At 46.4% G+C, this 27,165-nt stretch overlaps 2 protein-coding genes across 3 annotated transcripts in view; one reads left to right on the forward strand and one right to left on the reverse strand.

Moving 5' to 3' along the window:
- OVOL1 (ovo like transcriptional repressor 1) overlaps positions 1-16,822 on the reverse strand; it is a 90,229-nt gene extending 73,407 nt beyond the window's left edge. Inside the window, exons 1-2 of the mRNA XM_068261021.1 lie at positions 16,763-16,822; positions 15,915-15,974 (exon numbers count right to left, since the gene is read on the reverse strand). Coding sequence (XP_068117122.1) covers positions 15,915-15,974; positions 16,763-16,778 — 76 coding nt within the window. The 5' untranslated portion in view covers positions 16,779-16,822. The remainder of the gene's footprint in view (positions 1-15,914; positions 15,975-16,762) is intronic.
- A 228-nt stretch (positions 16,823-17,050) lies between these two features.
- The window catches only part of KAT5 (lysine acetyltransferase 5), a 34,811-nt gene continuing 24,696 nt past the window's right edge, over positions 17,051-27,165 (forward strand). For both annotated transcript variants that reach the window (XM_068261615.1, XM_068261616.1), the window contains exons 1-4: positions 17,051-17,116; positions 22,093-22,159; positions 22,279-22,347; positions 25,298-25,434. In XM_068261615.1, coding sequence (XP_068117716.1) covers positions 17,108-17,116; positions 22,093-22,159; positions 22,279-22,347; positions 25,298-25,434 — 282 coding nt within the window. In that variant the 5' untranslated portion in view covers positions 17,051-17,107. The remainder of the gene's footprint in view (positions 17,117-22,092; positions 22,160-22,278; positions 22,348-25,297; positions 25,435-27,165) is intronic.

Below are 27,165 nucleotides of genomic sequence, written 5' to 3' on the forward strand. Positions count from 1 at the left end.
AAACAATTAGACTGATGTATATGATCTTAATGTTTTAATTCTTAGCTGTGCTACACATACAAATCATAATATCATCATTTTTTTTTTCGCTTCAGTGTCTCTTTAAGCACACATCTGGCGGCTGCTGTACCCACACTGATTTCTTTCAATATTCTCAGCCGAGGCGGTCTTTATCATCTACCACTGTGAGTTCAATCCAGTGTGTGTGCGTAGCTTTACAGTGCAAAGAGGCAATCCTGGTTCCTAGTCTGTTCAGCCTCCAGGATCAATCCCGAAAAATAAAAAAAAAAGATCTCAACACCATACCACAAAGAATATGAGAAGAAGACCACAGCACCACCCAGTGGCTTGTGCTGAGATTATCCACGTGACTGAAGGATATTGTCTGCAGATTTTTTTTCAGCACAGAGCTCTTGTCCTTAGCTGCATTGCAGGATTTTTGGAAGTAGGCTGGGGAGAAGGGTAGCAATCTCCCTTTCAGCAGTCTACCGTGCTGGAAAATACTGATCGCTGTTATGCTGCCCCATTGCAGCTCACATCTTCTGCATGGTCCACCCTCCTCTCTCCATAGGACAGAATGTCAGAGCCAAGCAGCATTTCTGTACACAGTCACCCAAAATTAACAAGAAAGATGTACAGATGTGTTATAAATACAAAAAGGAAAGCACTGCAAACAAATCAACAAACATTGTGCAGTAGCTGGAGATGGTCAATTGGGTAATAAGGCAAATCATGCGCATGCAGCTTCAATTCAATTCAATTCACTTTATTGTCATTGTGTAACACAACAAAATTACTTTTCATGACAACTCCACGGTGCATATAGGGAACATAGTGATAGTAACAAGGAAGAGAAGAAATTATACAAGTATGCCAGGTATTACAGATGTTTAAACAATTTGTACACAGTGTTAATTATTTCAGAGAGGATTCAGAGTTCATCAAGTTTATGGCGGATGGGAAAAAGCGGTCTTTCAGTCTGTGTGTGTGCGGATTGATCTAAAACGTTTACCTGATGGAGGGAGCAAACTGCAAATCGGAATCTGAATCGGATGTAAAAACTGATTAAGGGCCTTTTTCCACTAGCCTGCGATTTGCGATTTGCTTCTGATCGCAAATCGCAAGGTACATTAAACTAATGGAAACTGCAGCAGCAATTTCCATTAGTGCGATCCGATTGCGATGCGATTTTGGTCAAAGCGCAATCGTCGTCCTGCCGCCTTTTGTATGCGATTGAGCTGTACTATAATGAGTATAGTAGCTCAATCGTAATCGCAATCGCATGGTGGAAATTAAAACGCGATTGCGATCGCAATCGCATTTCATAGTGGAAAAGAGCCCTAAAAAGCGGAATCTGAATCGGAATCACTTGCAGTGTGCAAGAGGCCTAGTGTGTGCGGATTGATCTAAAACGTTTACCTGATGGAGGGAGCTCAAACAAGGCATTTCCAGGGTGAGTGTTGTCCTTGATAATGTTTTTGGCCCTTCTCACGCTGCGAGTATTATACAAAAGTTCCAGTGATGGTAGTTCAGTGCCAATAATGGCTTCTGCTGTTTTAACAACTCGCTGCAGGGCTTCTCTAGTAGCCTTTGTGCAGCTGTTGTACCAGGCCGTCATGCAATTGGTCAGAACGCTTTCTATAGGGCAGCTGTAGAAATTAACCAGCAGCTTCTGTGGGAGGTTAGCGCTCCTTCGTTTTCTCAGAAAGTAGAGGCGTTGTTGTGCTTTGCCAGTTAGAGCTAAAGCATTGTCAGCCCAGGACAGGTTCTCTGCGATGGTGACTCCCAAAAATTTGAAGCTGGAAACTCTCTCCACAGCCTCTGCATTGATCATTAGCGGTAGGTGAGTGGTCTTTTTGGTGGTCCTAAAGTCCAGAATAATTTCTTTGGTCTTCTTTGTATTTAATAACAGGTTGTTAATGTCGCACCATGCAGTCAGGTTCCTAACTTCTTCTCTGCATGCAGCTTCCTCATTGTCTGATATAAGCCCAATGACAGTCGTATCATCTGGAAACTTTGAGGTATGGATAGGCTGGCAGTCATGGGTGAAAAGTGCATAGAGGAGAGGGCTTAATACACAGCCCTGTGGCACGCCAGTGCTCAGGGTAAGGGTGGAGGATGTCTGTATTCCTAGTCTGACAGTTTGAGGGCGAATCGTGCACTGCCATAGACTTTAACGAGAAACCGTGACCAAGAATTGAACTTTATCCCAATCAGTAGCTGCCACCCCCTTTCCCATGAGAAATCTATTCCTTTTCACAAACAGACCATCAGGGGGATCTGTATGGCTGATATTGTGGTGAAACCCCTCACACAGTGTGATGTCAGGACCATGGTCCTGACAGCTTCCAGTCTGTAAACCTCATTGCATTGTGGGAAATAACAGCTGTTTACAGCTGGGTCCAACTGTTAAAAAAGCAAGCAGCATCTCCTTCCACTGACATCACCTGCCAGCAGTAAAAATGTGACCATGTGGTAAATGTCAGAATGTAGAGCAGGGAGAGGAAAGATTTTACAATGGGAAAACACTGACTAAAGCATTGATACATAATTATTGTAAAAATGAAGCACTTTTTTTATTACAGTATTTTCACTGGAGTTCCTCTTTAAATGAAAATATTGGTAAGCCGGCACCAAAAAGGGAAATCTGGGCACCAAGCGGATAATTATTACTTTTTGCAAAGTTTTTTCTGTTTTTAAGCTGGTGAACCCAGCTACAAAGGGGAAATTCGGGCAGCAAGCATTGCCCAGTAATTATTGTTTTTTTTTGCTGTTGAGGGGCAGCAATCCTGGGGATACATCTATCTATCTATACTGGGAGGAGCCAAACACAAAGGACACATTGGGCTATACTGGGGGTGACTGATATTGGGGACACATCTGGCTATAAGGGGGGGTCTGATACTTGGGACACATTTTGCTATCAATACTGGGAGACAAAATACTAGTGATATGTTTTTATCTCCTGTGGTACTTGTCAGGAACCGGCCCGCGGCACGCCTGCGTATACAGCTCCCGACTGCGGGTTTGACCAGATTAAGCGGCGAACAGCCTTATTTAAGCTACAAACAAGGCTGGGACCCCTCAGAACACCTCTCACTGCCACCACTAGCGGTTCGCTAGACACTTCCACTCTGCTGTCGAGTCTTCAGCGCGCACTCCGCGTTTTCGTATTTGGGTCAGCTTTGCGCTTAGGCCGAATACGAGAACGCCACGCACCCACACACACAGTACAGTTGTACAGTAACACAGCACAATCAGACACTGACTTGTAATGCAAGTTACACTGTCGTGCAGCAAAACCACTAACAGTCGTTCCGAACGATACTGTTAGCTACTCGCACTGGCGTTTCGTACGTTGGGTCAGCTGCGCGCTTTAGGCCAACGTATGACAAACGCCCCCACACACACAATGCAATTACAATTTCATATGGTAGTGTTGCTCAAACATACAACTAGGCACGGACTTATACACAGCTACACTGCAGTCTCCTTTAGGCTATGAGTGTTAGTTTAGTACGGCAGAAGTGAAGCTTATTAAATAATAATTTAATATTCCAGAAAAACATAGAACAGTGCAGAACTTAATATATACAAAAGATTACAAAAAACAAAGTAAAAATAGTTACAAGATAAAAGTTACAAAGATAACACACACGGATATTTGCGTAAAATAAAAATGGGGATTAAAAAAACGTTACCAACTTGAAGGTCTCAACGTTGTCGGCAGGAGCATGCCGCTTGTTCGACCAGAAGTCAAGATCAACTCTAGCTATGCGCTAACTCCAAGAGCAGGTGATCACTAGGTATCTGTCTCTGCTTTTTATACTCTGAAGTGTCCCCTGGGGCATTTAATGTCCAGCCCCCAGGAACTAATGCAGTTTCCCCGTTTGTGACATCACCGAACGCTTGTCATAATCTTTCTTGTGATATGCAAACTTCAAAGGGGTTCCTGTTTTAGCTTCTTGAAGTTTGCAGAATTCAATAGGTGAGATTGTATCCTACCAGACATCAAAAAGCTTCCTTGCCTATTGAAGGGGACTGGTCCATTCACTGAAGACAATGGCAGTTGTCTACATTAATACAAAAGATCACAGCGTACAGTTCCTCTGGACAGCCAGAAACAGGTAATGAGGTTCCCTTTTGTCTGTCTATTGACACCACACACAATCACATTAATAGTCCATGAAGCTAGCTGCCAATATCTTCAGGCCATACTGGCTGACCTCCACCTCTGAAAGATATACAGCAGACATAAAAATGATAGAATAGGTTTCTGTACTCCCTAATATCATCAGCACCTCAATATATCTCCACACCTCCGACGTTAACTTGGTGCAAGGCAGACGATCTTCCCAGATCATCCTGCCAGCACCTACACTGTTGGTTCTGCTTGACGGGACAGCCCATCCGCATTCCCATGATTGCTCCCCTTCCTATGTTGAATAGTGAAGCTATATTGTTGGAGAACCAAGCTCCATCTCAGCAATTTTCCATTGTCACCAGAAACCCGATGTAACCAACTAAGAGGGTTGTGGTCGGTGACGACCGTGAATACGCGACCATAGAGGTAGTGCTGCAGCTTTTGTAGGGCCCATACAATTGCCAAGCACTCTTTCTCTATGGTGGTGTAGGCTACCTCCCGGGGTAGCAGCTTCCGACTTAAATACAGAATCGGATGTTCTTCCCCAGTCTGGTTTACTTGGCTTAACACAGCACCTAGGCCAAAGGCTGAGGCGTCCGTCTGGACCACAAACCGTCGGCTGAAGTCTGGCGCTTGCAACACGGGAGGGCTGGCTAGGGCCCTCTTCAGAGCTGTGAATGACTGTTCACATTCTGGCGTCCAGAGAATCTGCTTGGGCAGCTTCTTTTTGGTGAGATCTGTCAATGGCTTGGCGAGGGCACTGTAGTTGGGGACAAACTTTCTATAGTACCCAGCCGTTCCTAAGAAGGACTGAATCTGTTTCTTCGTTTGGGGGGTGGGCCAGGACACAATGGCATCTACCTTCCCAGTATCTGGACGAAGCTCTCCCCCCCCCCACCACATGTCCCAGGTACTGTACCTGTTTCATGCCGATCTGACACTTGCTAGGCTTGACTGTTAGTCCTGCTGCAGTGATGCGCCCCAAAACCTGTGACAGCTGCGCTAAGTGGTCGTTCCAGTTGGCGCTAAACACGGCGATGTCATCCAGGTAGGCGACAGCGCAGTGTTCCAAACCTTCCAGGAGACCATTTACAACCCGTTGGAAGGTGGCCGGGGCGTTTTTCATTCCAAAAAGCATTACATTAAATTCAAACAGACCCGAGGGGGTGATAAAGGCAGACCTCTCCTGTGCCTCAGCTGTTAGAGGGACCTGTTAGTATCCCCGACTCAAATCCACGATTGTTAGATATTGCGCGCCAGCTAGCTTATCTAACAATTCGTCGACCCTCGGCATTGGGTAAGCATCTGACGCAGTTATCAAATTTAGTTTTCGATAATCTACACAGAACCGAGTGGTCTGGTCCCGTTTGGGTACTAGCACTACAGGTGATGCCCATGCGCTGTGCGACCGTTGGATCACCCCTAGTGACAGCATTTCCTCAATCTCCTTGCTGATGTGGGCCTGAACCTCAGGGGAGACTCTATAGGCTGACTGTCTAACCGGCTTGTTATTTCCGGTGTCAACATGGTGTACAGCCAGGCTGGTCAGACCAGGGCGGGCTGTAAAGGTACCACGGTAAAGGGTCAGCACATCAGATAGTCCAGCCTGCTGCTCTGCTGTCAACTCCGGATTGATCTGCACCTCGGTAACAGAGTCGGTTTCCTGGGTGGAGGCCAGGATGTCAACCAGGGCCTCTGCTTCACCGTCCGGTAGCAAACTGCAGACAGGGAGAGCGCAAGCGGTTCTATCATGATGTTCCTTTAACATATTGACATGGTACGTTTTCAGCTGCTTACCTCGGTCATCCAGCGCGACCACATATGTCACATCACTAATCTTCCTATGTATGGTATAGGGCCCATCTTAAGCGGCCTGCAGCTTATTCTGTCGCATTGGGTTTAGGACCCATACCTTGCGACCTACCTCATAAACTCTCTCCCTAGCCCCGTGGTCATACCACTGCTTCTGGGTGGCCTGGGCTTGAGTCAGATTCTCTCGCACTAACCCCACCAGGGTGTCCATCTTTTCCCGGAACTTTAGAACGTATTCCACTATGGAGACCCCGGGACCCATATCCTGCCCCTCCCAGACCTCCCGAATAAGATCGAGGGGTCCGCATACCCTCCTCCCATATAAGAGCTCAAAGGGCGAGAACCCGGTGGATGCCTGGGGCACCTCACGATAAGCAAACAGTAAGTGGGGCAGGTATCGCTCCCAGTCTCTCCCTTGCGATTCAACAAACACCCTTAGCATCTGTTTCAGAGTACCATTGAACCGCTCACATAACCCATTTGTCTGGGGGTGGTAAGGGCTGGCCATGATGTGTTCTACCTGCATTTGTTTACAGAGGCATTCCATTAGGCGCGACATGAATTGCGGGCCGTGATCGGTGAGCATTTCACGGGGAAAACAGACCCGTGAGAAAATGCGCACCAATGCGTCCGCAACCTTGTCTGCCCGTATGGAGCTCAGGGCTACAGCTTCAGGGTAGCGAGTGGCATAATCGACCACCGTAAGAATGAAACGTTTCCCTGTGCTGCTGGGTATTGCTAGAGGCCCAATTATGTCCACAGCAACCCTTTGGAAGGGCTCCTCTATGATGGGCAAGGGCCTCAGTGGGGCTTTGTCTGTGTCACCTGCTTTGCCGACCCGCTGACATGCGGCACAAGACCGGCAAAAATCGGCAATATCCAACCCCATGTGGGGCCAATAAAAATTGTGTGCAAGCCGGGATTTGGTCTTGCGGATCCCCAAGTGACCAGCCAGGGGCACCTCATGTGCTATTCTTAATAGCTGCTCCCTGTACCTGTGGGGCACAATCAACTGCCTGTCTGCCTCCTCCACTTCAGACAGCTCAGAGGGAGTAACCTCTCTGTACAGTCTGCCGTGCTCCCAGTACACCCTCACTTTGTCGCCCTCCACCGGTGCCCTGTCCGCCAGACCCCTGAGCTCTTCCAGGCTGCTATCAAGTCGCACAGCCTCGGAGAACTCAGCGCTGTCGGCCACAGGCACCAGGGAGGTGGCAAACTGAGAGGCCTCTGGGTCCTCAGAGCCAGGCTCTGAAGTGGAAGAGCCCGACCCAGTGACATCAGCCCCTTTAGTGGACAATTCGTCTACTGCAGCCCGGTGAGCACTTCAGGTTACCACTGCAGCTGACGGAGCGTTCACTGTACACATGTCATTATGCAACACATCACATATTATATCAAAATTATCTGCATTCATGGTAACAACGTGTCCTCCTCCAGGCCTGGGCACTGGAGACTCACTAGGGCTGGCTCCTAGTACACAGTCCGTAGCCCCTGGGGCCTCACCAGTCTTCCCCGCTTGCACAGCATTATCACACAGTACCTTGCAAGAGTCCTGAACTTCTGCGGGGGATGCAGGCTCCATGGGGTGTGGAGTAGGCTCATACCGGGCCACTAACCGTCCCAGGTCAGTACCCAACAAAACGTTCGTGGGGATGGCATCCGTTACCCCCACTTCTTTCATCCCGCTGCCGGCCCCCCAATCCAGGTGGACCAAGGCGGTGGGTATGGCGGGGGTGACACCCCCAACTCCTTTGACAGCCATAGTCTTGCCAGGAATGTACTCCTCAGGGTTCACAAGCTGGGGGTGCACTAGAGTCACCTCTGCTCCAGTGTCTCTTAGACCGGTGGTAACCGTATCCCCAACCGTGACAGGTTGCAGATTCTCTGCATAGCTACCTGCATTCCTGGTGGCACACAACGCATTTCGGGCCCTGCCAGAGTTTGGGGCTTCCTTCTTCTTTTCTGGGCACGTAGCACTGATGTGACCCGGTTTGTCACAGGCAAAACATCTCCGAGTGTCAACGGTGGCTGTTCTACCTCCAGGCGGCTGCGGGACTTGGCTTCGCTGGGTGCTCAGAGGAGAAGGTCTCGCAGTCTTTTCTCCCTTCCAGCTGGGTGCCGTAGTCCTCCGAAAATCAGATGCTCGATTGGACGTGTAGGCATCAGCGACTTTCGCGGCCTCATCCACGGTCTTCGGCTCTTGGTCCCGTACAAACTGCCGGACCTCAACAGGACAAGTGTGGAGGAACTGGTCTTTTATTATCAGTTCCTGTAGGGCATCAAAGGTCTCAACCGCTAGTCCTTTTACCCACTGCTGGAAGGCAGTGCGCAGGTTGCAAGCATGATCCAGGTAGCTGTCATTAGGACCTCGCTGCACTGTCCTGAAACGTTTGCGATACACCTCTGGCGTGAGGTGGTATCGCGCAATGATGGCTTTCTTAATTGCCTCAAAGTCTGTTTCTTCCTCCTGGGGGAGACTCACAAACGCCTCCAGGGCCTTGCCTCTCAGCCCTGGTGTGAGGTATCTTGCCCACTGCTCACGGGGCACCCCATACTGCCGACAAGTCCTTTCAAACCCCTGTAGGAAAGTGTCTATGTCAGAGTCCTTGTCCATAGCGGGGAACTTATCCAGGGGGATTCTGTGGACTCGCTCACCTTCGCGTTCTGCGGGTCCAGCAGACCGGTTCTGCTGCTGAAGTTAAGCCAGCTCCAGCTGGTGTTGCCGTTCAGCACCTTCCCTCTCGGCCTGGTGTTGCCGTTCAGCTCTTCCCTCCTCTGCCCGTAGTCGCTGTGCCGCTTGTTCCTTCTTTGCCTGTCGGTGCAGGAGGATCAGCTTTAGGCGCAGTTCAGGATCAGCCGAGTTCAGTAGCTGTAGATCAGCTTCCAGAGATGTCATCTCCGTGTTCGGTGGATCATCCAGGACATCGTCTCCACTCGCATTCTGTGGCGGGAGCGATTCCTCCTCTGGAGTGTCGTGAGCTGCATCCGCTGACGTTGAAGCACGGGCTTGCTCTGCCTCATACTCCTCGAGGGCACGAACCAACTGCTCCTTCGTCTGGCCGCTCACCGTCTCGATGCCTCTGTGCTCACACAGGTTGAGTAGCATCTCTTTGTTTTGCCTTGCATAGCTGGATGCTTTCTGAGCCATCGTGTTGCAAATAAAAAGAAAAAAGGGGGGAAGGGAAAGCAAAATACCACGTGTGTATCTTTGAACAAAAAAAACGTATATAGATTCTGCACTGAGTAAACTTCTGTAGGCTAGTTGCTTCTAGCAAGCTTCCAGCCTTTAGTACTCCGAATAGCGAGCTAAACTGCGTACTAATGTACTAAACGATCCCACCACTGCCAGCCAATTATGTCAGAAACCAGCCCGCGGCACACCTGCGTATACGGATCCCGACTGCGGGTTTGACCAGACTGAGTGGGGAAGCAGCCTTAGTCAAGCTAAAACAAGGCTGGGACCCCTCAGAACACCTCTCACTGCCACCACTAGCGGTTCGCTAGACACTTCCACTCTGCTGTCGAGTCTTCAGCGCGCACTCCGCGTTTTCGTATTTGGGTCAGCTTTGCGCTTAGGCCGAATACGAGAACGCCACGCACCCACACACACAGTACAGTTGTACAGTAACACAGCACAATCAGACACTGACTTGTAATGCAAGTTATACTGTCGTGCAGCAAAACCACTAACAGTCGTTCCGAACGATACTGTTAGCTACTCGCACTGGCGTTTCGTACGTTGGGTCAGCTGCGCGCTTTAGGCCAACGTATGACAAACGCCCCCACACACACAATGCAATTACAATTTCATATGGTAGTGTTGCTCAAACATACAACTAGGCACGGACTTATACACAGCTACACTGCAGTCTCCTTTAGGCTATGGGCTTGATTCACAAAGCGGTGCAAAGTGTTTGCACGCCTGTGAAAAGCCCTTTATCACGCCTAAACTCAGTTTAGGAGTGATAAGAAGAAACTCGCGCGATCTCCCGCGCGCAAAGTTTTGCGCGCGTAGCGCACCGCAGTGTGCCCTGCTTCGCGCGCAGCGTCAATTGAGCCCTATGGGACTTTGCGCGCGCAGCGCGGTGCGCTACGCGCGCAAAACTTTGCGCGCGGGAGCTTCGCGCGAAGAGCAGCACAAATCGGTGATAACTCAGCTTTGCACCGCTTATCACGCCTAAAGTCTTTTAGGCGTGATAACTGAGTTATCACCGCTTTGTGAATCAAGCCCTATGAGTGTTAGTTTAGTACGGCAGAAGTCAAGCTTATTAAATAATAATTTAATATTCCAGAAAAACATAGAACAGTGCAGAACTTAATATATACAAAAGATTACAAAAAACAAAGTAAAAATAGTTACAAGATAAAAGTTACAAAGATAACACACACGGATATTTGCGTAAAATAAAAATGGGGATTAAAAAAACGTTACCAACTTGAAGGTCTCAACGTTGTCGGCAGGAGCATGCCGCTTGTTCGACCAGAAGTCGAGATCAACTCTAGCTATGCGCTAACTCCAAGAGCAGGTGATCACTAGGTATCTGTCTCTGCTTTTTATACTCTGAAGTGTCCCCTGGGGCATTTAGTGTCCAGCCCCCAGGAACTAATGCAGTTTCCCCGTTTGTGACATCACCGAACGCTTGTCATAATCTTTCTTGTGATATGCAAACTTCAAAGGGGTTCCTGTTTTAGCTTCTTGAAGTTTGCAGAATTCAATAGGTGAGATTGTATCCTACCAGACATCAAAAAGCTTCCTTGCCTATTGAAGGGGACTGGTCCATTCACTGAAGACAATGGCAGTTATCTACATTAATACAAAAGATCACAGCGTACAGTTCCTCTGGACAGCCAGAAACAGGTAATGAGGTTCCCTTTTGTCTGTCTATTGACACCACACACAATCACATTAATAGTCCATGAAGCTAGCTGCCAATATCTTCAGGCCATACTGGCTGACCTCCACCTCTGAAAGATATACAGCAGACATAAAAATGATAGAATAGGTTTCTGTACTCCCTAATATCATCAGCACCTCAATATATCTCCACAGTACTTTTTATTTTTAAACTGGAATTGATAAAAACTGAGAAAAAATGCATTTTTTTCATTTCCCCCCTCTTTTTCCCATTAAAATGCATAGAAAACGTTTTTGGTCTAGGGATAAAATACCCGCCAATGAAAGTCTAGTTTGTCCTGAAAAAAACGATACCTAGATCATTTAGGTGTCATGAGTAAGGATAAAGTTATGGCTGATTAAATAGGAACATAGCTAAAACGTAACAATTGCTTTGGTCAATAAGGGGAAAACAAGGTCTGGATGCGAAGTGGTTAAAAATAATGTTTAAAAAATGATGAATCATTAAATAATGTGTAATCATGAGAAGCAGTTATAAAACATTAAAAGTCTCCGGGCGCCGCTTTTAAAATGTTATTTTTCTCCGGCGCCCTTTTTCCTGTTGGGCACCCATTAAACGATATTTATTATGGGAGTGAATGGCGGCGCCCTTTTTGTCCACCTGCCTCATGCGCACAAATTTCCCGCTTCCGTTAGGTACTACCAAGGGGGTCTCTTAATGTTAGGCACCACAAGGAGGGGTTAGGGTTAGGAATCAGTAGTGGAAGGTTCTGTGTGAGAGCAGGGTTAGGTTTAGCTATAGTAGAATATCAGAATATCGGTAAAAATTTAACAATATTCTACTATCGGTTCTGTTCCTGACAATTTTCCATGGCGCCCGAAATTCACGTACGTGGTCAATAAGATGCAAATAATTGTGGCTTTCAAGCAAATTTCATGCAACTTGCACACAGAACACAGCGCTCTTCTTATTAGTCTGTCAAACGCAGCAAGAGCAGCAGTCATGTGACCAGGAGCGTTGCTAGAATCCTAAGAGATCTGGGACACTCCAGCTGAAAAATAGGCATGACCATGAACCGGAATGTGGGTGTGGCCATGGGTGGAGCCACATTTACATGAACTTAAAGAGAAACTGTGACCAAGAATTGACCTTCATCCCAATCAGTAGCTGATACCCCCTTTCCCATGAGAAATCTTTTCCTTTTCACAAACAGATCATCAGGGGGCTCTGTATGGCTGATATTGTAGTGAAACCCCTCCCACAAGAAACTCTGAGGACCATGGTCCTGGCAGTTCCCTGTCGGTGAACCCTGTTGCATTGTGGGAAATAGCTGTTTACAGCTGTTTCCAACTGTCAAAAAAGCAAGCAGCAGCTACATCACCTGCCAGCAGTAAAAATGTCACCATGTGATAAATGTCAGAATGTAAATCAGGGAGAAGAAAGATTTTACAATGGAAAAACACATGGGCAAATCATTTATACATAAGTATGGTAAAAATGAAGCACTGTTTTTATTACATTATTGTCACTGGAGTTCCCCTTTACCAGTGGTCTAAGTAGGCCTGCCCAGCAAAATGTTGGATGAAGCTCCCCTCTCCATTAATGCAACCCCCCCCCCCCCCCCCCAAAAAAAAAAAGTGCAGCATATCACATAAATAGGTTACTTGGCTTCTGTGCTGGCTTCCTGCTGGGCGAGCTTGCCTACTGCCAGCCCCTACCCCAAAGAATTATCTGGCCTTCTAGTGGACCCCCTCCTATGCGCCTCCCATTGAGGCACCACAACTGCCAGAAAGCCCACAAAGAAGAACCACTGCTCCCTGCATGCCCCCATAAAGGCATCATAGCACCTAGCATGGCATCACAGCACCCAATATGCCCACATAGAGTCACCATAGGCATAACCCCATTGTCATGTGCTGTGGTGCCATGCTGGGTGCTATGGTGCCATGCTGGGTGCTGTGGTGCCTCTATGGAGCTGGCTGAGTACTGTGTGGTGCCCTGCTGGGTGCAGTGGTGCCTCTACTCTGCTATTGAGCAGGAACGGTGCATCTACGATCTTCGGTGTCTGAGCACTGAATGGCCTGGCAGGGGAGGATGTGGAAGGATCAAGAGGCTTCCCTCTCCCGAACGAAGTATCCAAAATGTTTGGTTGCAAACTACACAGGTTTGCTTTATAGTGTTGCCTGTTAAGTCCCCTATTTCTTATGAATTAGTGGCCGTGACCAAATTGTCGCAAACAGGGAGTGACTGTTTCCCGCAGGGTTCCCTCAACTAGACTAGCTCCCACATTGGTTTGTTGATAGTGAAATAATCGATGGATTACAACATTTTATTGCCAATCGCATGGGTGATTATTTGGTGAAAATGTACCATAAGTGGGCACCTTAAAATTTCAGAAGAAAGTTGAACTCCACATGTCGTTAGCAGTGTGCGTACATCAAAAAACGGCGCTAGAAAATCCAGTAAATCCAGTAAAATATCGGTATTTAATACCAATATTTTACTATTAAAGTGTAAAAACTATAGTTTTTTTTACCAAGAAAGGTTAGATAAACTGGGTTTATTTAGTCTAGAGAAAAGACGCCTTAGAGGAGATCTAATTAACATGCATAAATACATCAGAGGGCAATATACCGGTAATAGCTTGGCGGATGAGCTTTTTGTCCCTAGGCCTTCTCAAAGGACTAGAGGACATGATCTGCGCATGGAGGAAAAACGTTTTAGCCATTTATTTAGGAAAGGATTCTTTACAGTAAGAGTGATTAAGATGTGGAATGCATTGCCACAGGAAGTCGTTATGGCAAACTCTATACCTGCATTTAAAGGGGGCTTTTCCTTGCGTTGAAAGACATCCATGGCTACAATTACTAGGTAATGCCTAATGATGTTGATCCAGGGATTTTATCTGATTGCCATCTGGAGTCGGGAAGGAATTTTTCCCTTTTGGGGCTAATTGGACCATGCCTTATAAGGTTTTTTTTCGCCTTCCTCTGGATCAACAGAGATATGTGAGGGAGCAGGCTGGAGTTGTACTTTATACTGGTTGAACTCGATGGACGTATGTCTTTTTTCAACCAAAATAACTATGTAACTATGTACTATAGTAAAATATTGGCATTAAATACTATAGCTAAACCTAACCTAAACCAGATGCGGACATAGGCCCGTGCAGCTGCACATGGGCTCCATGTCCTCTAGGACCCATGCCATTGGACCAGTTAGGGCCTGATTATCCCCTAAGCTTTTCTCCATGTATTTATCTCTAAAACTTAAAGAGGAACTGTAACGACAAAACGTCCCCTGGGGGGTACTCACCTCGGGTGGGGGAAGCCTCCGGATCCTAATGAGGCTTCCCACGCCGTCCTCCATCCGTCAGGGGTCTCGCTGCAGCCCTCCGTGCAGCGGTGACGTAATATTTACCTTCCTGGCTCCTGCGCAGGCGCTCTGACGGCTATCGGCTCCGAAGTAGGCGGAAATACCCGATCGCCGTCGGGTCTGCTCTACTGCGCAGGCGCAAGTTTCCGGCGCCTGCGCAGTAGAGCGGACCCGACGGAGATCGGGTATTTCCGTCTATTTCCGTGCCGAAAGCAGCCACAGCGCCCCCGCTGGAGCCAGCAAAGGTAAATATTGAAGCTACAGTCGGCTCTGTCGCCGGCTGTTCGGAGGGCTGCAGCGAGACCCCCGTGGGACAGACAGGGCCGGCCCGCTCATGAGGCGGGGTGAAACGTTTGCCTCAGGCGGCAAACTTTTAGGGGCAGCACCCACCCGTCCGTGGGTGCGGGGGGGGCGGCCGCCGAGCCGGAGGGGTAGCGGGCAGGACGGGGGTATTGGGCCTAGCGGTGGGGAGGGGGGTTGGACCCCCCCTCCCTCGCCTGGGTCCCCCGATCTGCGCTCCCCTCCAGCTGTAATAGGAAGCAGCCAATGCCCAATCGTAAGAGGCACGGCGGGGAGGACTCACCTTATCCGCGTTCCAGCGTGCGCTCCACTGACGTCACTTCCTGCATCGCCGTCCACAATACAGTGGGCAGCGATGCAGGAGGTGATGTCAGTGGAGCGCACGCTGGAACGCGGATAAGGTGAGTCCTCCCCGCCCGTGCCTCTTACTATTGGGCATCGGCAGCTTCCTATTACGGCTGGAGGGGAGCGCAGATCGGGGGACCCAGGCGAGGGAGGGGGGGTCCGACCCCCCTCCCAACCGCTAGGCCCAATACCCCCGTCCTGCCCGCTACCCCTCCGGCTCGGCGGCCCCCCACGGGGGGGGGGGGGGGCGGCGGTAGCGGCAATTTTTTTTATAAATTTGTCTCAGGCGGCAAAAAGTCTAGGGCCAGCCCTGGGGACAGAGGACGGCGTGGGAAGCCTCATTAGGATCCGGAGGCTTCCCCCACCCGAGGTGAGTACCCCCCAGGGGAGGTTTTTGTTGTTACAGAGTCTCTTTAAGAGAAACAGTGATCATAACTTGTACACCAGTCATATACAAGTTTAAAATGTGTGCTACATTAATACAGTGCCTAGAGAATGTGACCTAGGTTCATGTACTTTTATCTTATCGGCATTGTTTGGATCCAACCATGATCTGTTATGACCACACACCCTCATATGGGGCCCGCTTCATTTATTCTGCACAGGGGCCCATTGTTGGCTTTGTCTGCCACTGACCTAAACCTTTTCTCACACAGAACTCTCTCCCCCACGACGCCCAACCCTAACCGTTCCCTGCACAAAGACCTTTCCTAATGCCTAACCCCAACCGCCCCCTCACACAAACACCCTTCCTGACACCTAACTCTTAACAGCCCCCTGCACAAACCCCCTTCCTGACGTCTAAACACAGCTAGCGAGGAAAATTTGGGCACCGCCAAAGGGTTCCATTAAATTTATTGGCAAGGAAGGGAAATTTGGGCTTACATACTTGGAACCCTATGGCGGGGCCCAAATTTTCCTTGCTAGCGGGCGTCCAAATTTCCTGGTTCCCCCAGGGCGCAGACAGACCAGTTTACAATTTTATTATTATTATTGTATAGAATATAAACTGCAGCATACAAGTAGGGTCCAGTTTCATACAGTGCTAAAGTTAACAATTTGTGTTTTGGCACATAACTCACACTCAGCCTCGGAGGCTGAAGCACGTTCGTTCTGAGAAAGCCATAGCAACCAGGTTTTACACAGCAGTTAGTGTTGTCCGGATCATGAACGATTCGGATCTTTGATCCGAATCTATTTTATGAGTCGATCATCCGAATCATCAAAATGAACGATTCGGATCGCAAAAGGGGCGGGGCCAGGAGCGACACGCCCCCTCTCAGCGGGCAGCGGGGTCCTGGAAGCAGGGATCGCTCTGTTGGATGGGAGCCAGCCTTGCAGGGAGACAGGTAGATGAGAGAGAGGGGACATGGGTGCCACTGCCAGATATGTGTAGAGCACACATACTGGCTATAACGTGCTGCCCATTATAGGCTGGCTGTTCCATAGTGCTGCACAGTGAACACATTGGAAGCTTTTGGCTCAGCACAGCTCAGTAACTTTGCAGACACTGTGATTGAAAGGCAATATAATCCTCCTGCACTCGGCACTAAACAGCTGCACTTATCTACTGGGAATGCTTTCTTTCACTGTGCGACCTTTTCTTTCAAAGTGTACAGATGAACATATAGGTGAAATATATGTAAAGCATATGACTTCAGCATGTGGGTATTACGTGCAAACATTTCTGCTCTCTGCTCGTCCCTCCTCCCTTCTCTGTCCACTCCCTGCCCTCTGTCCATCTTCTCCCCTTCTCTGTGTGTCCACTCCCTCCCCTTCTCCTGTCCACAGACCTGTCCTGCTGTTCATTTCACCCCCGAATGCTTCCGGTAGTAAAATGATCCGAGATTCGGATCAAAGATCCGGATCTCTTCAATGATCCGATTCGAATCATCCGGATCATTGAAAAGATCCGAACTTCCCATCTCTAACAGCAGTGACTCCATCACCGCATTCTACTGGCGCATGCGTAGTAAGCCTCAAGTTGCCGCGTTCAAATCCACAAAACGTGCGAAGACCCCCTCCTGCCGTCTTTAAAGATGCCTGACAATATTGCGCGCGTAGAGGATGTTAGAATGATGTTTAGAGACAGGTCTTTGTGTGGCGGTTGAGATACAATTAGGTTTGAAAAATAAAATGATCGGGTGTGAATAAATAAAATGTGTTTTTGTTTTCAGGCGCGGTGTGGCGGCCTGAGTTAGGCCGTGAAAGTCAAGGGGCGGGATCACCTGGATGGGGCGGGGGGAAGGAAGAAGGAAGAGGCTGGAGAAACAACATGGCGGAGGTACGGAGGATGTTATCTCAATACGAACATAAACAAAATGTCAATACAATGAAAGGGTGATGAATGCTCTGTGCTGGTAACGGCCATAACATGGCAGGATAGGCCCCCTCTGGTTTAGGGTCTGTATGGAGCAAGTAAAGCTGCCATTATGTAACGTCCTGTAGCAGCATTTTCATTTGTGTATTATCTATACCACAGCACAAGAGATGCACAGGCGGTTTATAGTCTTAAATGCGTTAATATGCATAACTTATGTGTGGTTAAAATATCTCATAATGAAGCTCTGGTTAATAAAGCAGTTTAGTTCTAATTGTAGTGTTTTTAACTCATTTCAATATACTGGCTTGCATTTGCCATTGTCTAGTAATAAAAGACTCCCTGCCAGCAACAGTTACAGTACATATACATTATATTATTAATGGCTTTAGGTTCACAGTGGGAGTTACATTGCGCTCCACTAGACCTATTTCCACTACGTATGGATACACAGTTTTCCCCTGCATCTAAGCCAGAGGCGGAAATGCTGCCCAAAGCAAGCCATCCAGGTAGCATGCCAGTGCGATTGGATGGCATGCTTTGGTTTCCCAGAGCATGCACCCAAATTCCTGTAGCCGTGCAGGGTATATGGATGTGTCCTCGCATCTCTAACAGCAGGAACGGAAAAGGAAAGCGGTGTCACAGATTATACCCGCATTGGCCTCAATTCATAAAGCATTACTGCATGGAGTAATGCTGAAAACAGCAGACTCCCCCGAGCACTTAGCAAAGTGTCAATTCATAAAGGCTGTTACTGAATGAAAAACTGAAATTACTGAGCAGTGAGGTAAATTACCGGCTTGGCTGTAATTATCTCCAACACGTCAGTAAATTGTCAGCAGATGTCTCACTCAACCACTTCTTTTTGCTTTCTGTTACTGAAAATTCACACGCCACTTTATCTTCCCACTGTCAGCAACACCATATACATTGCTCCCTCTCTGCTATCTTCTCCCCTTCTCTCTAGCTGCAAACTATTCCTAGTTCTCTGCTCACACTAACCCTCCTCTGCTCTCACTAAACCTAACTCGCCCACACACAAGTCCTACCCTCACATCTCTCTGCTCTGCTTGCTGCTACTCCTGGCTTCTGGGGACATATCACCAAACCCAGGGCCCACTCCTAGACCTTACACTCCTCAGACTACAGCTCCTTCTACCATTAACAAACCTCACCACCTCTCCTCCCAGAACATCTATAACTTTATTGACATCCTCCTGGCGCTCCCCTCCCCATATCTGGGGCTCTATGGAACTCCTGCTCCATTTGTAATAAACTGGTCCTTATTCATGACATGTTTATCTCCAACACTTTCACCTTCCTGGGGCTCACTGAGACATGGCTAACTCCATCAGACACGGTGTCTCCAGTTGCTCTATCACATGGTGTTCTAAAATTTAGTCATGCCCCTAGACGTGGCCACAAACATGGAGGCGGGATGGGGATCCTCCTCTCTGAACACTGTTCCTTTAAGCCACTCACACCACTGCCCGCGCTCTGACTCTCATTCTTTGAGGTTCACGCTGTCAGTCTCTACTCTCCATAACACATTCAGGTTGCTGTTATCTACCGCCCGCCAGGTCCAGCCTCTACTTTCCTAGATCACTTTTCGGCATGGCTTCTCCAGTTCCTCTCCACTGACATACCCTCTATCATCATTGGAGATTTCAATATACCCATCGACACTAATTTCCCTACTGCCACCAAACTGCTCTCCCTCACCTCATTTGACCTCTCCCAATGGTCCTGCACTTCCACCCACAAAGATGGCCATACTCTTGACCTTGTCTTTACCCTCCTCTGTTCTATTTCAAGCTTCCATAACACTCTCTTTCCCCTCTCCGACCTTCTTACCTTCACAATCAATTCTTCTCTACCGTCAACTCCTCCAACACAACACCAAACAGACCTGCGCAGGAATTACCGCAACCTGGATCTGAATTCCCTGACTGAGGCCTTGCAACCTCTAAGTACTCTGTCTTCCTACACGGACCTTGAGGCAGCATCTAGTTACTTATTTAGTGTAGTCTCCTCTGCCATGAAATCAGCTGCTCCACTCACCACCGCCCGCCCCTGCCAAACCAACCGGCAACCCTGGCTCACTGACTGAACCAATCAAACAGCTGAAAAGGCGTTCCAGGGTGGCAGAAAGGTGTTGGAGAAAGAGCACTGCTGTAGAGGACTTTCATCACTATAAACAAACTGTGCAGGAGCTCAGGGCTGCTCTCACCTCTGCTAAGCAGTCTTATTTCTCCTTGCTCATTTCCTCACAGTCCCACAACCCAAAACAACTGTTCAACACCTTTAACTCCCTACTTCGCCCCCCACCTCCTCCCCCTACCACATGTCTGTCAGCTGAGGAGTTTGCATCATATTTCACAAGCAAGATTGATGCAATACGTAATAGCTTCAACACGCAACCGTTTTTGCTAGCTCAACCATCGCCTGTGAATTCCTTCTGTCTGTCTGCACCCTCGCTCACTACTAACTGCCTTCCTCCCGCTCCACAAGACCACTCTCCCACTTTAACATCTTTCACCACACTCGCTGAACAGTGTCTTTCCTCCCTTATCTTCAAAGCACTTCTCACTACTTGTGCCCTGGACCCTATTCCCTCTCATCTAATCCCCCAGCTTTCCTCCTCCTTTAATCCCGCTCTAACAACTCTATTCCTCTCTTTTCCTTCCTTATTCAAACAAGCTATCATCACACCACTTATCAAAAACCCCTCTCTTGATCCAACTTCTCTATCCAATTACCGTCCTGTCTCGCTCCTCCCCTTTGCTTCTAAACTGCTGGAACATCACATCCATTCAGAATTGTCTGCCTTTCTCTCTACCAACTCCTTACTTGACCCCTTTCAATCTGGATTCCGCACACACCATTCCACTGAAATTGTCCTTACGAAAGTTGCTAATGACCTACTGGTAGCTAGATCCAAAGGCCGGTTCTCCATTCTAATACTCCTTGACCTTTCCTCTGCCTTTGACATGGTTGATCATGCTCTGCTTCTCCAGATGCTGTCATCTTTAGGAATCAAGGGACAAGCACATTCCTGGATCTCCTCTTATCTCTCTGGATGCTCTTACACTGTCTCCTTCTCTAACACCAATTCCCCCCTACGCCCACTGTCTGTTGGTGTACCTCAAGGCTCGGTTCTTGGGACACTTCTTTTCTCAATCTACACTCGTGCTATCTCAAAAAGTCACTGTTATTCAAATGACATATAACAATATCCAATCTGTAATATTCAGCCTTTCACTTCTTCAGCTTTTCAATCGTTACTGTGACAAGTTCACACACAGGTAGTAAAGATACACTCACCAAACGTACTGACTCTTATCACAGGAGTCAGTATAAGCAGTGAAGGGTTTCAGCCCCCCTCCTAGCTCTCGAACTTCTCAGTCCTTCAGGACCCCCACTACAGAGGTGTCTGCACCATCACAGCAACCCCCATTACAGAGGAATCAGCTGCGCTACAGCTTATTTACTAGTTCCTCCAATCACCAGCATTACAGTTGTCCTCAAAAACAAACATAAACAGCTCCCATAGCGTAATACAGTTTATTAAAAAAAATTCAAAAAACATCCAGTACACTCACATCGCGGCATTAGTTTCCAGCTTAGAGTTTTTGGTCGGGCTCTCCCCTGTGCGCTACTCTGGATTAGCGCTCTGTAAGGACGCCGATCACCCTTGCTGTATTCCTGGCTTGCCTGCAGCGTAATCTGCGGTTCCTGTTAATGGTAATGTTTAAATTTTCCCCTCTAATCGTAACCAGTTAACCTTCCTGGGCGTAAAAGTTACGTCCAGGAGGCCATGTGCGCTCCCGAGGCCAAGTGCGCGCGTGAACGCGTGCTCCCGGCCCGCGGTTCGTTAGCCAGGCAATCAGTGAATCGGGCTATGGTGCCCGATCACTGATTCCTCTCCCCCGCAGAAAAAGCGTCAGCTTCTCTCAGAAGCTTAGCTTTTTCTGGCTCTAGCGTCCCTCTAAGCGTACGTTACGCTTAGACTGACGTCACGTAAAAACACCTAAATGTAAAAATATATAAAAATAATCATATATTTACATTTAAAAATGACAATTTAAATCCCACCCTCCAAAAAATACCCACATGAAATGTTTAATAAAAAACAAACAAAAAACATTACAATAAAAAAAAACATGTAAATATTTACCTAAGGGTGTAAACTTTTTAAATATCAATGTAAAGATGAAAACTTTCTTTTTTTTTTTTTTTAATTATAAGCTTGTAAATGGGGATGGATGCAAAACGGAAAAAATGCACTTTTATTACCAAATAAAATATTGTCGCCATACATTGTGATAGGGACATAATTTAAACGGTGTAATAACCGGGACAAATAGACAAATACAATACGTGGGTTTTAATTATGGAGGCATGTATTATTTTAAAACTATAATGGCCGAAAACTGAGATATAATCTCGTTCTTCCTGTTAAAATGCATTTACAGTAAAGTGGCTCTTAGCAAAATGTACCCCCCCCAAAGAAAGCCTAATTGGTGGCGGAAAAAACAAGATATAGATCAGTTCATTGTGATAAGTAGTGATAAAGCTATAGGCTAATCAATGGGAGGTGAACATTGCTCGGATGCATAAAGTGAAAACGACTGAATGTGAAGTGGTTAATAACCTTTTCTTCTTCCTCTTAATTATTATCCGTTTAATCAATTATCCGCTGAGAGGATCGTTCAGAAACAGCCTTTCAGTCCGCCGACAGCGCGTGTCAGCTAAAAGACCACCCAGCGGGAGGGTTCACGTTTGCACACGAAAAACGTTACGAGCGTTATAGCGCACACAAAAACGTTAGCGCGATTGTGATAAGAGTTATCACAGCTTTGTGAATCAAGCCCCTGTATTAAAAATATCAGACAATTGCTTTGTTATATGTTAACATCCATGCCTTTTTATTTCTGCAGGCAGATATTGTGGAAGGTTGTCGACTACCTGTCCTTCGCAAGAACCAAGACAATGAAGTGGAATGGCGTATGTTATCCTGCTGCTCTTGTGTATTGAATACATTCTAAGTGTTGAAGCCCAATTCAGTATTTTGTGCTATGACTCAGAATGTGTAACTCACACTTATCTCTGTTTTTCCTTTTCAGCTCTGGCAGAAATCTTAAGCGTGAAGGACTTGACTGCAAAGAAGCTCTTCTATGTCCACTATATAGACTGTAAGTAGACTCATGGTAAAGGTGAACTGTTTAATTGTGAAAATTATCTTGCCTGCAGAGCTTACATTTCTCAGTAGCATCTGGCTTCTGCATCAGACACCAATGGGCTTTCTGTGCCTTAGAACTCCCTTGAGAGTATTGTGTTTACACTTAACATATTAGCTTTTTTTTCTTTCTTCCTGGGGTTTGACTATTCTTGTTTCAGCCCTCTTGCCAATTAAAATAATGTGTAACATGATGAGATAAATATACGTACATATGGTCCCAATCCTGTTTAGAATTTGTCTGTGTTCCCTTTTTATGGTGTTTTGTTGTTGCAAGGGTTAATAAACCAGGGTTTAGCTAAGCAGCTAAAGCAGTTAAAGTAGCAGTGAAATGTGGAGACATCGCTCCTGAGCAATAATTTTAGACCATGCAAGGTTTGTGTAGATGGAAAGCACTTAAAGAGGAACTCCAGTGAAAATAATGTAATAAAAAGTGCTTCATTTTTACAGTAATTATGTATAAATGATTTAGTCAGTGTTTGCTCATTGTAAAATCTTTCCTCTCCCCGATTTACATTCTGACATGTATAACATGGTGACATTTTTACTGTGGGCAGGTTATGTAGCTGCTCCTAGCTGTTTTGGCTGTTAGAGACAGCTGTAAGCAGCTATTTCCTGTCTGTGAACATTGTTACATTGTGGCAGTTTGCCAGGAGTACTGCGGTCCTCAGAACTTCTTGTGGGAGGGGTTTCACCACAATATCAGCCATACAGCGCCCCCTGATGGTCGGTTTGTGAGAAGCAATATATTTCTCATGTAAAAGGGGGTATCAGCTACTGATTGGGATAAAGTTAAATTCTTGTTTGGAGTTCCTCTTTAATATAATAGGGTAGTGATGACATGTTCACTAGATCATCATTGATTTGTGTAGGACCTGAATGAAGCAGATTTTATATCATACTGACATGGCAGCTGTGTACACTTCAGACTTAAAGGGGCACTATGGCGAAAATTATGCTGTTCCATTATCCCCAGAATCCGTTGTTTAATAGGTACAGCATAATATTCTCCATAGGGCCTGTGTTAAAAATATTATGCTGTCCCTGTTAAATAACTGATGCTGGGGATAATGGAACAGCATAATTATCTCAATATTACCCCTTTAATATCTCAGCGCTTAAATTGCAAATAAGAATATGAGTCTCTGCTTGCCATTAATACTAGTACACTTATTTATCTCATAACTTGAATACAAAAAGGGGAGAGGAGAGACAACCGAGAGCCCACTATGGTGTAGTATGTAAAGACTTGTTGCAGGAGACAATATTTGGACAACTGAAATAATACTCACTGGTGTGGGTGCCACCGCAGTCGGGTTAAGAAGTCACTTCTGTAGTAGGGAGAAATGGATGACACCCCTCCACCGTAGGTGGACAACAATTAGATTGATATAGGAAAAACGGTTTAAAAGTGGGAGGCAGTGGTAGACTTACCTCCCAACAGATATAGTCAATGATTTGAAAGCGGCACACCTTACTGTAGAATCATTGGGTACCTAGTCATGATGCAAAGCAACATTACATTCAATATAGAAAAGTCCATAGCCGGCCAGCACACCAGAGGTATTTGCAGGATAAGTTATTCCTCAGTGTGTGTCGACACAAAATTTACAGTTGTTTCGGGGCCACGGAGGGTCCCCTTCTTCAGTGTCTGCACTTTCTGAAGAAGGATACCCTCCGTGGCCCCAAAACAATTGTCAATTTTGTGTTGGCACATGCTTTGTGGAATAACTTATCCTGCTAATACCTCTGGTGTGCTGGCCGACCTTGGACTTTTCTACCTCCCAATAGATGACACAATGGGTCTATTTCACTATAGACCACAATTTTATTGGAATTTTACTCCACTTGTTGTCACGCATTTTGTGGGTCAAGTCCGCTTCCTCAGGCAATAGACGAGTAACTATGAGAAGTTCCGCAGTGTAGAGGCGCCCATGCACTGAGAGGCTTCTCACTGTTACTCCCCTATTGCCTGAGGAAACGCGCTTGACCCACGAAATGTGTCACAACAAAGTGGAGTAAAATTCCAGAGGATCAGCAAGACAGCTAAGTAATCTGCATTGTTTTAAAGAAAATAAATATGTCAGCCTCGATATCCCTCTCAGTTGAGGTGTGCTTTAAATTAAGCTTTTTCAACTAATGATCTTGAAATGTTAAAGAGGAGCTGTCAGCCATACTATCTCAGAAAAAAAAAAACCACACATATAAGTAGATAAATATTTGGTCTGCTTACATAACATATGTTTTGCACTGTCCACGTTTTGATTTTAGGAATTTTTCTATAGTAAAAAAAAAAAAAAAGAGAAAATCCTTCTTATAATTCTCCATCTTAACTGTGTCTATTTTTAAGCCAATCCTGATGTAATTTCCTCCCTCACTCTCCTCTGCCTGATTGTATATGCAGTGCCCGCCCTACTACCTGTCTTCAGATTCTCCCACCCAGCTCTGCAATAGAAAATGCATTGTCTCAGCATGAGAAATATTGGCCAATCAGAGAGGAACAGAGGTGTGGGAGGGGAAAACAGGAGGGAAAGAGCTTCAGCCAAACAGGCTGCATTAGTTAAAGGAATACTGTAGTGGGGGGGGGGGGTCGAGGGAAAATGAGTTGAACTTACCCGGGGCTTCTAATGGTCCCCCACAGATGTCCTGTGCCTGCGCAGCCACTCACCAATGCTCCGGCCCCGCCTCCGGTTCACTTCTGGAATTTCAGACTTCAGAGCAAGGACACTGCAACGCAGGAGCAGTGGTTTATGGACTTATAGGAAAACATTTGTGCCTGAAAGGTGGCTTTAATTGCTAGTTTTAGTGTTTTAGCGCGGGTTTCTTGAATTGGAAACTCGGATGAATAATTACACAATTCCAAGATCAGGGCTGTGTAGATCTAATAATTCTTTTTCTTCTTGCAGTTAATAAACGATTAGATGAGTGGGTGACTAGTGACCGCTTAGACTTGAAAAAGATTCAATTTCCCAAAAAAGAAGCAAAGACTCCAACCAAGAATGGACTGTCTGGATCAAGGCCCAGCTCTCCAGAGAGAGAAGTGGTGAGTAATGTGCTAAAATGAGAAAAAATAAAAATTATATATATCTATCACCTCTGTGGTGAAAATGTACACTGTAGCTTGGATTGTCAGCTGTTACACACCAGACATAACTGAAATAACCATGCTGTATAATTGTTACACAAAGCATGCCACTAGAATATCAAGAAAATCCATGATTATATCTTAAAGAAAATCTGTAAGGAGAAAAAAAAAAGGACCCCTGGGGGAATACTTACCTCGGGAGGGGGAAGCCTCTGGATCCTAACAAGGCTTCCCCCGTCATCCTTCATCCCTCCATTGCTTTGCCGGGACCCCCCGAATCGCGGCACAGTAAATATTTACCTACCTTGATCTTGTGCAGGCGCACTAGCTGCTCTTCATTGGGGTTAAGGCGGAAATAGCCGAACCCAATCGATCCGCTCTACTGCGCAGGTGCGGGTCCTTTTGTGCCTGCGTAGTAGAGTGGATGCGTTCAAGGTCAGCTATTTCCTCCAAGCCCGAATGAAGAGTCGCTACTGTGCCTGCCCTGGATCCCAGAGAGGTAAATATATCAAGCCTTGTCAAGCTTGTTGGGGGAGTCAGCGCTGAATTGCCTGAAGCTACAGGGGAGGGGGAAGCCTCATTGGGACTCTGAGGCTTCCCCCTCCAGAGGTAAGTATTTCCCAGAGGGTTTTTTTTTATGTTACAGACTCTCTTTAACCAGTTCACCCCCAAGGGTTTTTATCCTAACGGACCAGAGCAATTTTCAGTTGTCAGCGCTTCTCCCTTTTATTCCCTAATAACTTTATTACTACTTATCACAAGAAAATGATCTATACCTCGTTTTTTTCACCGCCAATTAGGCTTTCTGTGGATAGTACATTTTGCTAAGAATTTTTTTATTCTAAATGCATTTTAATGAGAAAAACAGAAAAAAAAGAAAAAAAATCATTATTTCTCAGTGTTCAGCCTTTATAGTTTTAAAATTAAACATTCTCCTGTGGATAAAACAAACACGTTTTATTTGCCCGGTGGTCCCGATAATTAAACCGTTTAGATTATGTCCCTACCACAATGTATGGCGACAGTATATTATTTTGAAATATAAGTGGTTATTTTTCTGTTTGTTCTGGCCATAATTACAAGCCCCTGTGTAATAAATTAAAATTAATTTTCCCCATAAAATATAGAATAAAAAAAGCTGAGTCCCTACGGCAACTATTTATTTATTTTTTTTAAGCTGATTTTTTTTTTTTACAAGTGTTTTTTTTGGGGGGGAGGGTTGGAAGTGTAATTTTATTAATGATGTGTATATACTTGAAAATGTATGTATTTTGTAGGTGTAATATACTTTTTGGCCACAAGATGGCGCTAGTGAACGCTCATAGGACGTGTTCACTTTTTTTTTTTTTACACTTTATTAAACTGTTACATTTCCTGTTTATGTGAATGGACGTAGCCGCTGTTCGCGGTCACGTCCATTCACTCCAGGCACTGTGATTGGGTAGAGGACTGTTCGGTCCTCTTCCCCAATCACCCAGCACGGGATCCCGACGGTAATGGCGGCGGTAGCGGCGGACACACGGCGGTAGCAGCGGCGGGAATGCGTGACGTATTAAAACGTCATGTTGCTGTTAATAGCGGTAAGCATGACGTTTTAATACGTTAGGATGGCGGTAAATGGTTAAAGTAAACCTGAGATGTCAAAAAAAATAAAAATATATACATACCTGGGGTTTCCTCCAGCCCCCT

The sequence above is a fragment of the Hyperolius riggenbachi genome, chromosome 11, assembly GCF_040937935.1.
Source record: "Hyperolius riggenbachi isolate aHypRig1 chromosome 11, aHypRig1.pri, whole genome shotgun sequence".
Lineage (NCBI taxonomy): Eukaryota > Metazoa > Chordata > Amphibia > Anura > Hyperoliidae > Hyperolius > Hyperolius riggenbachi.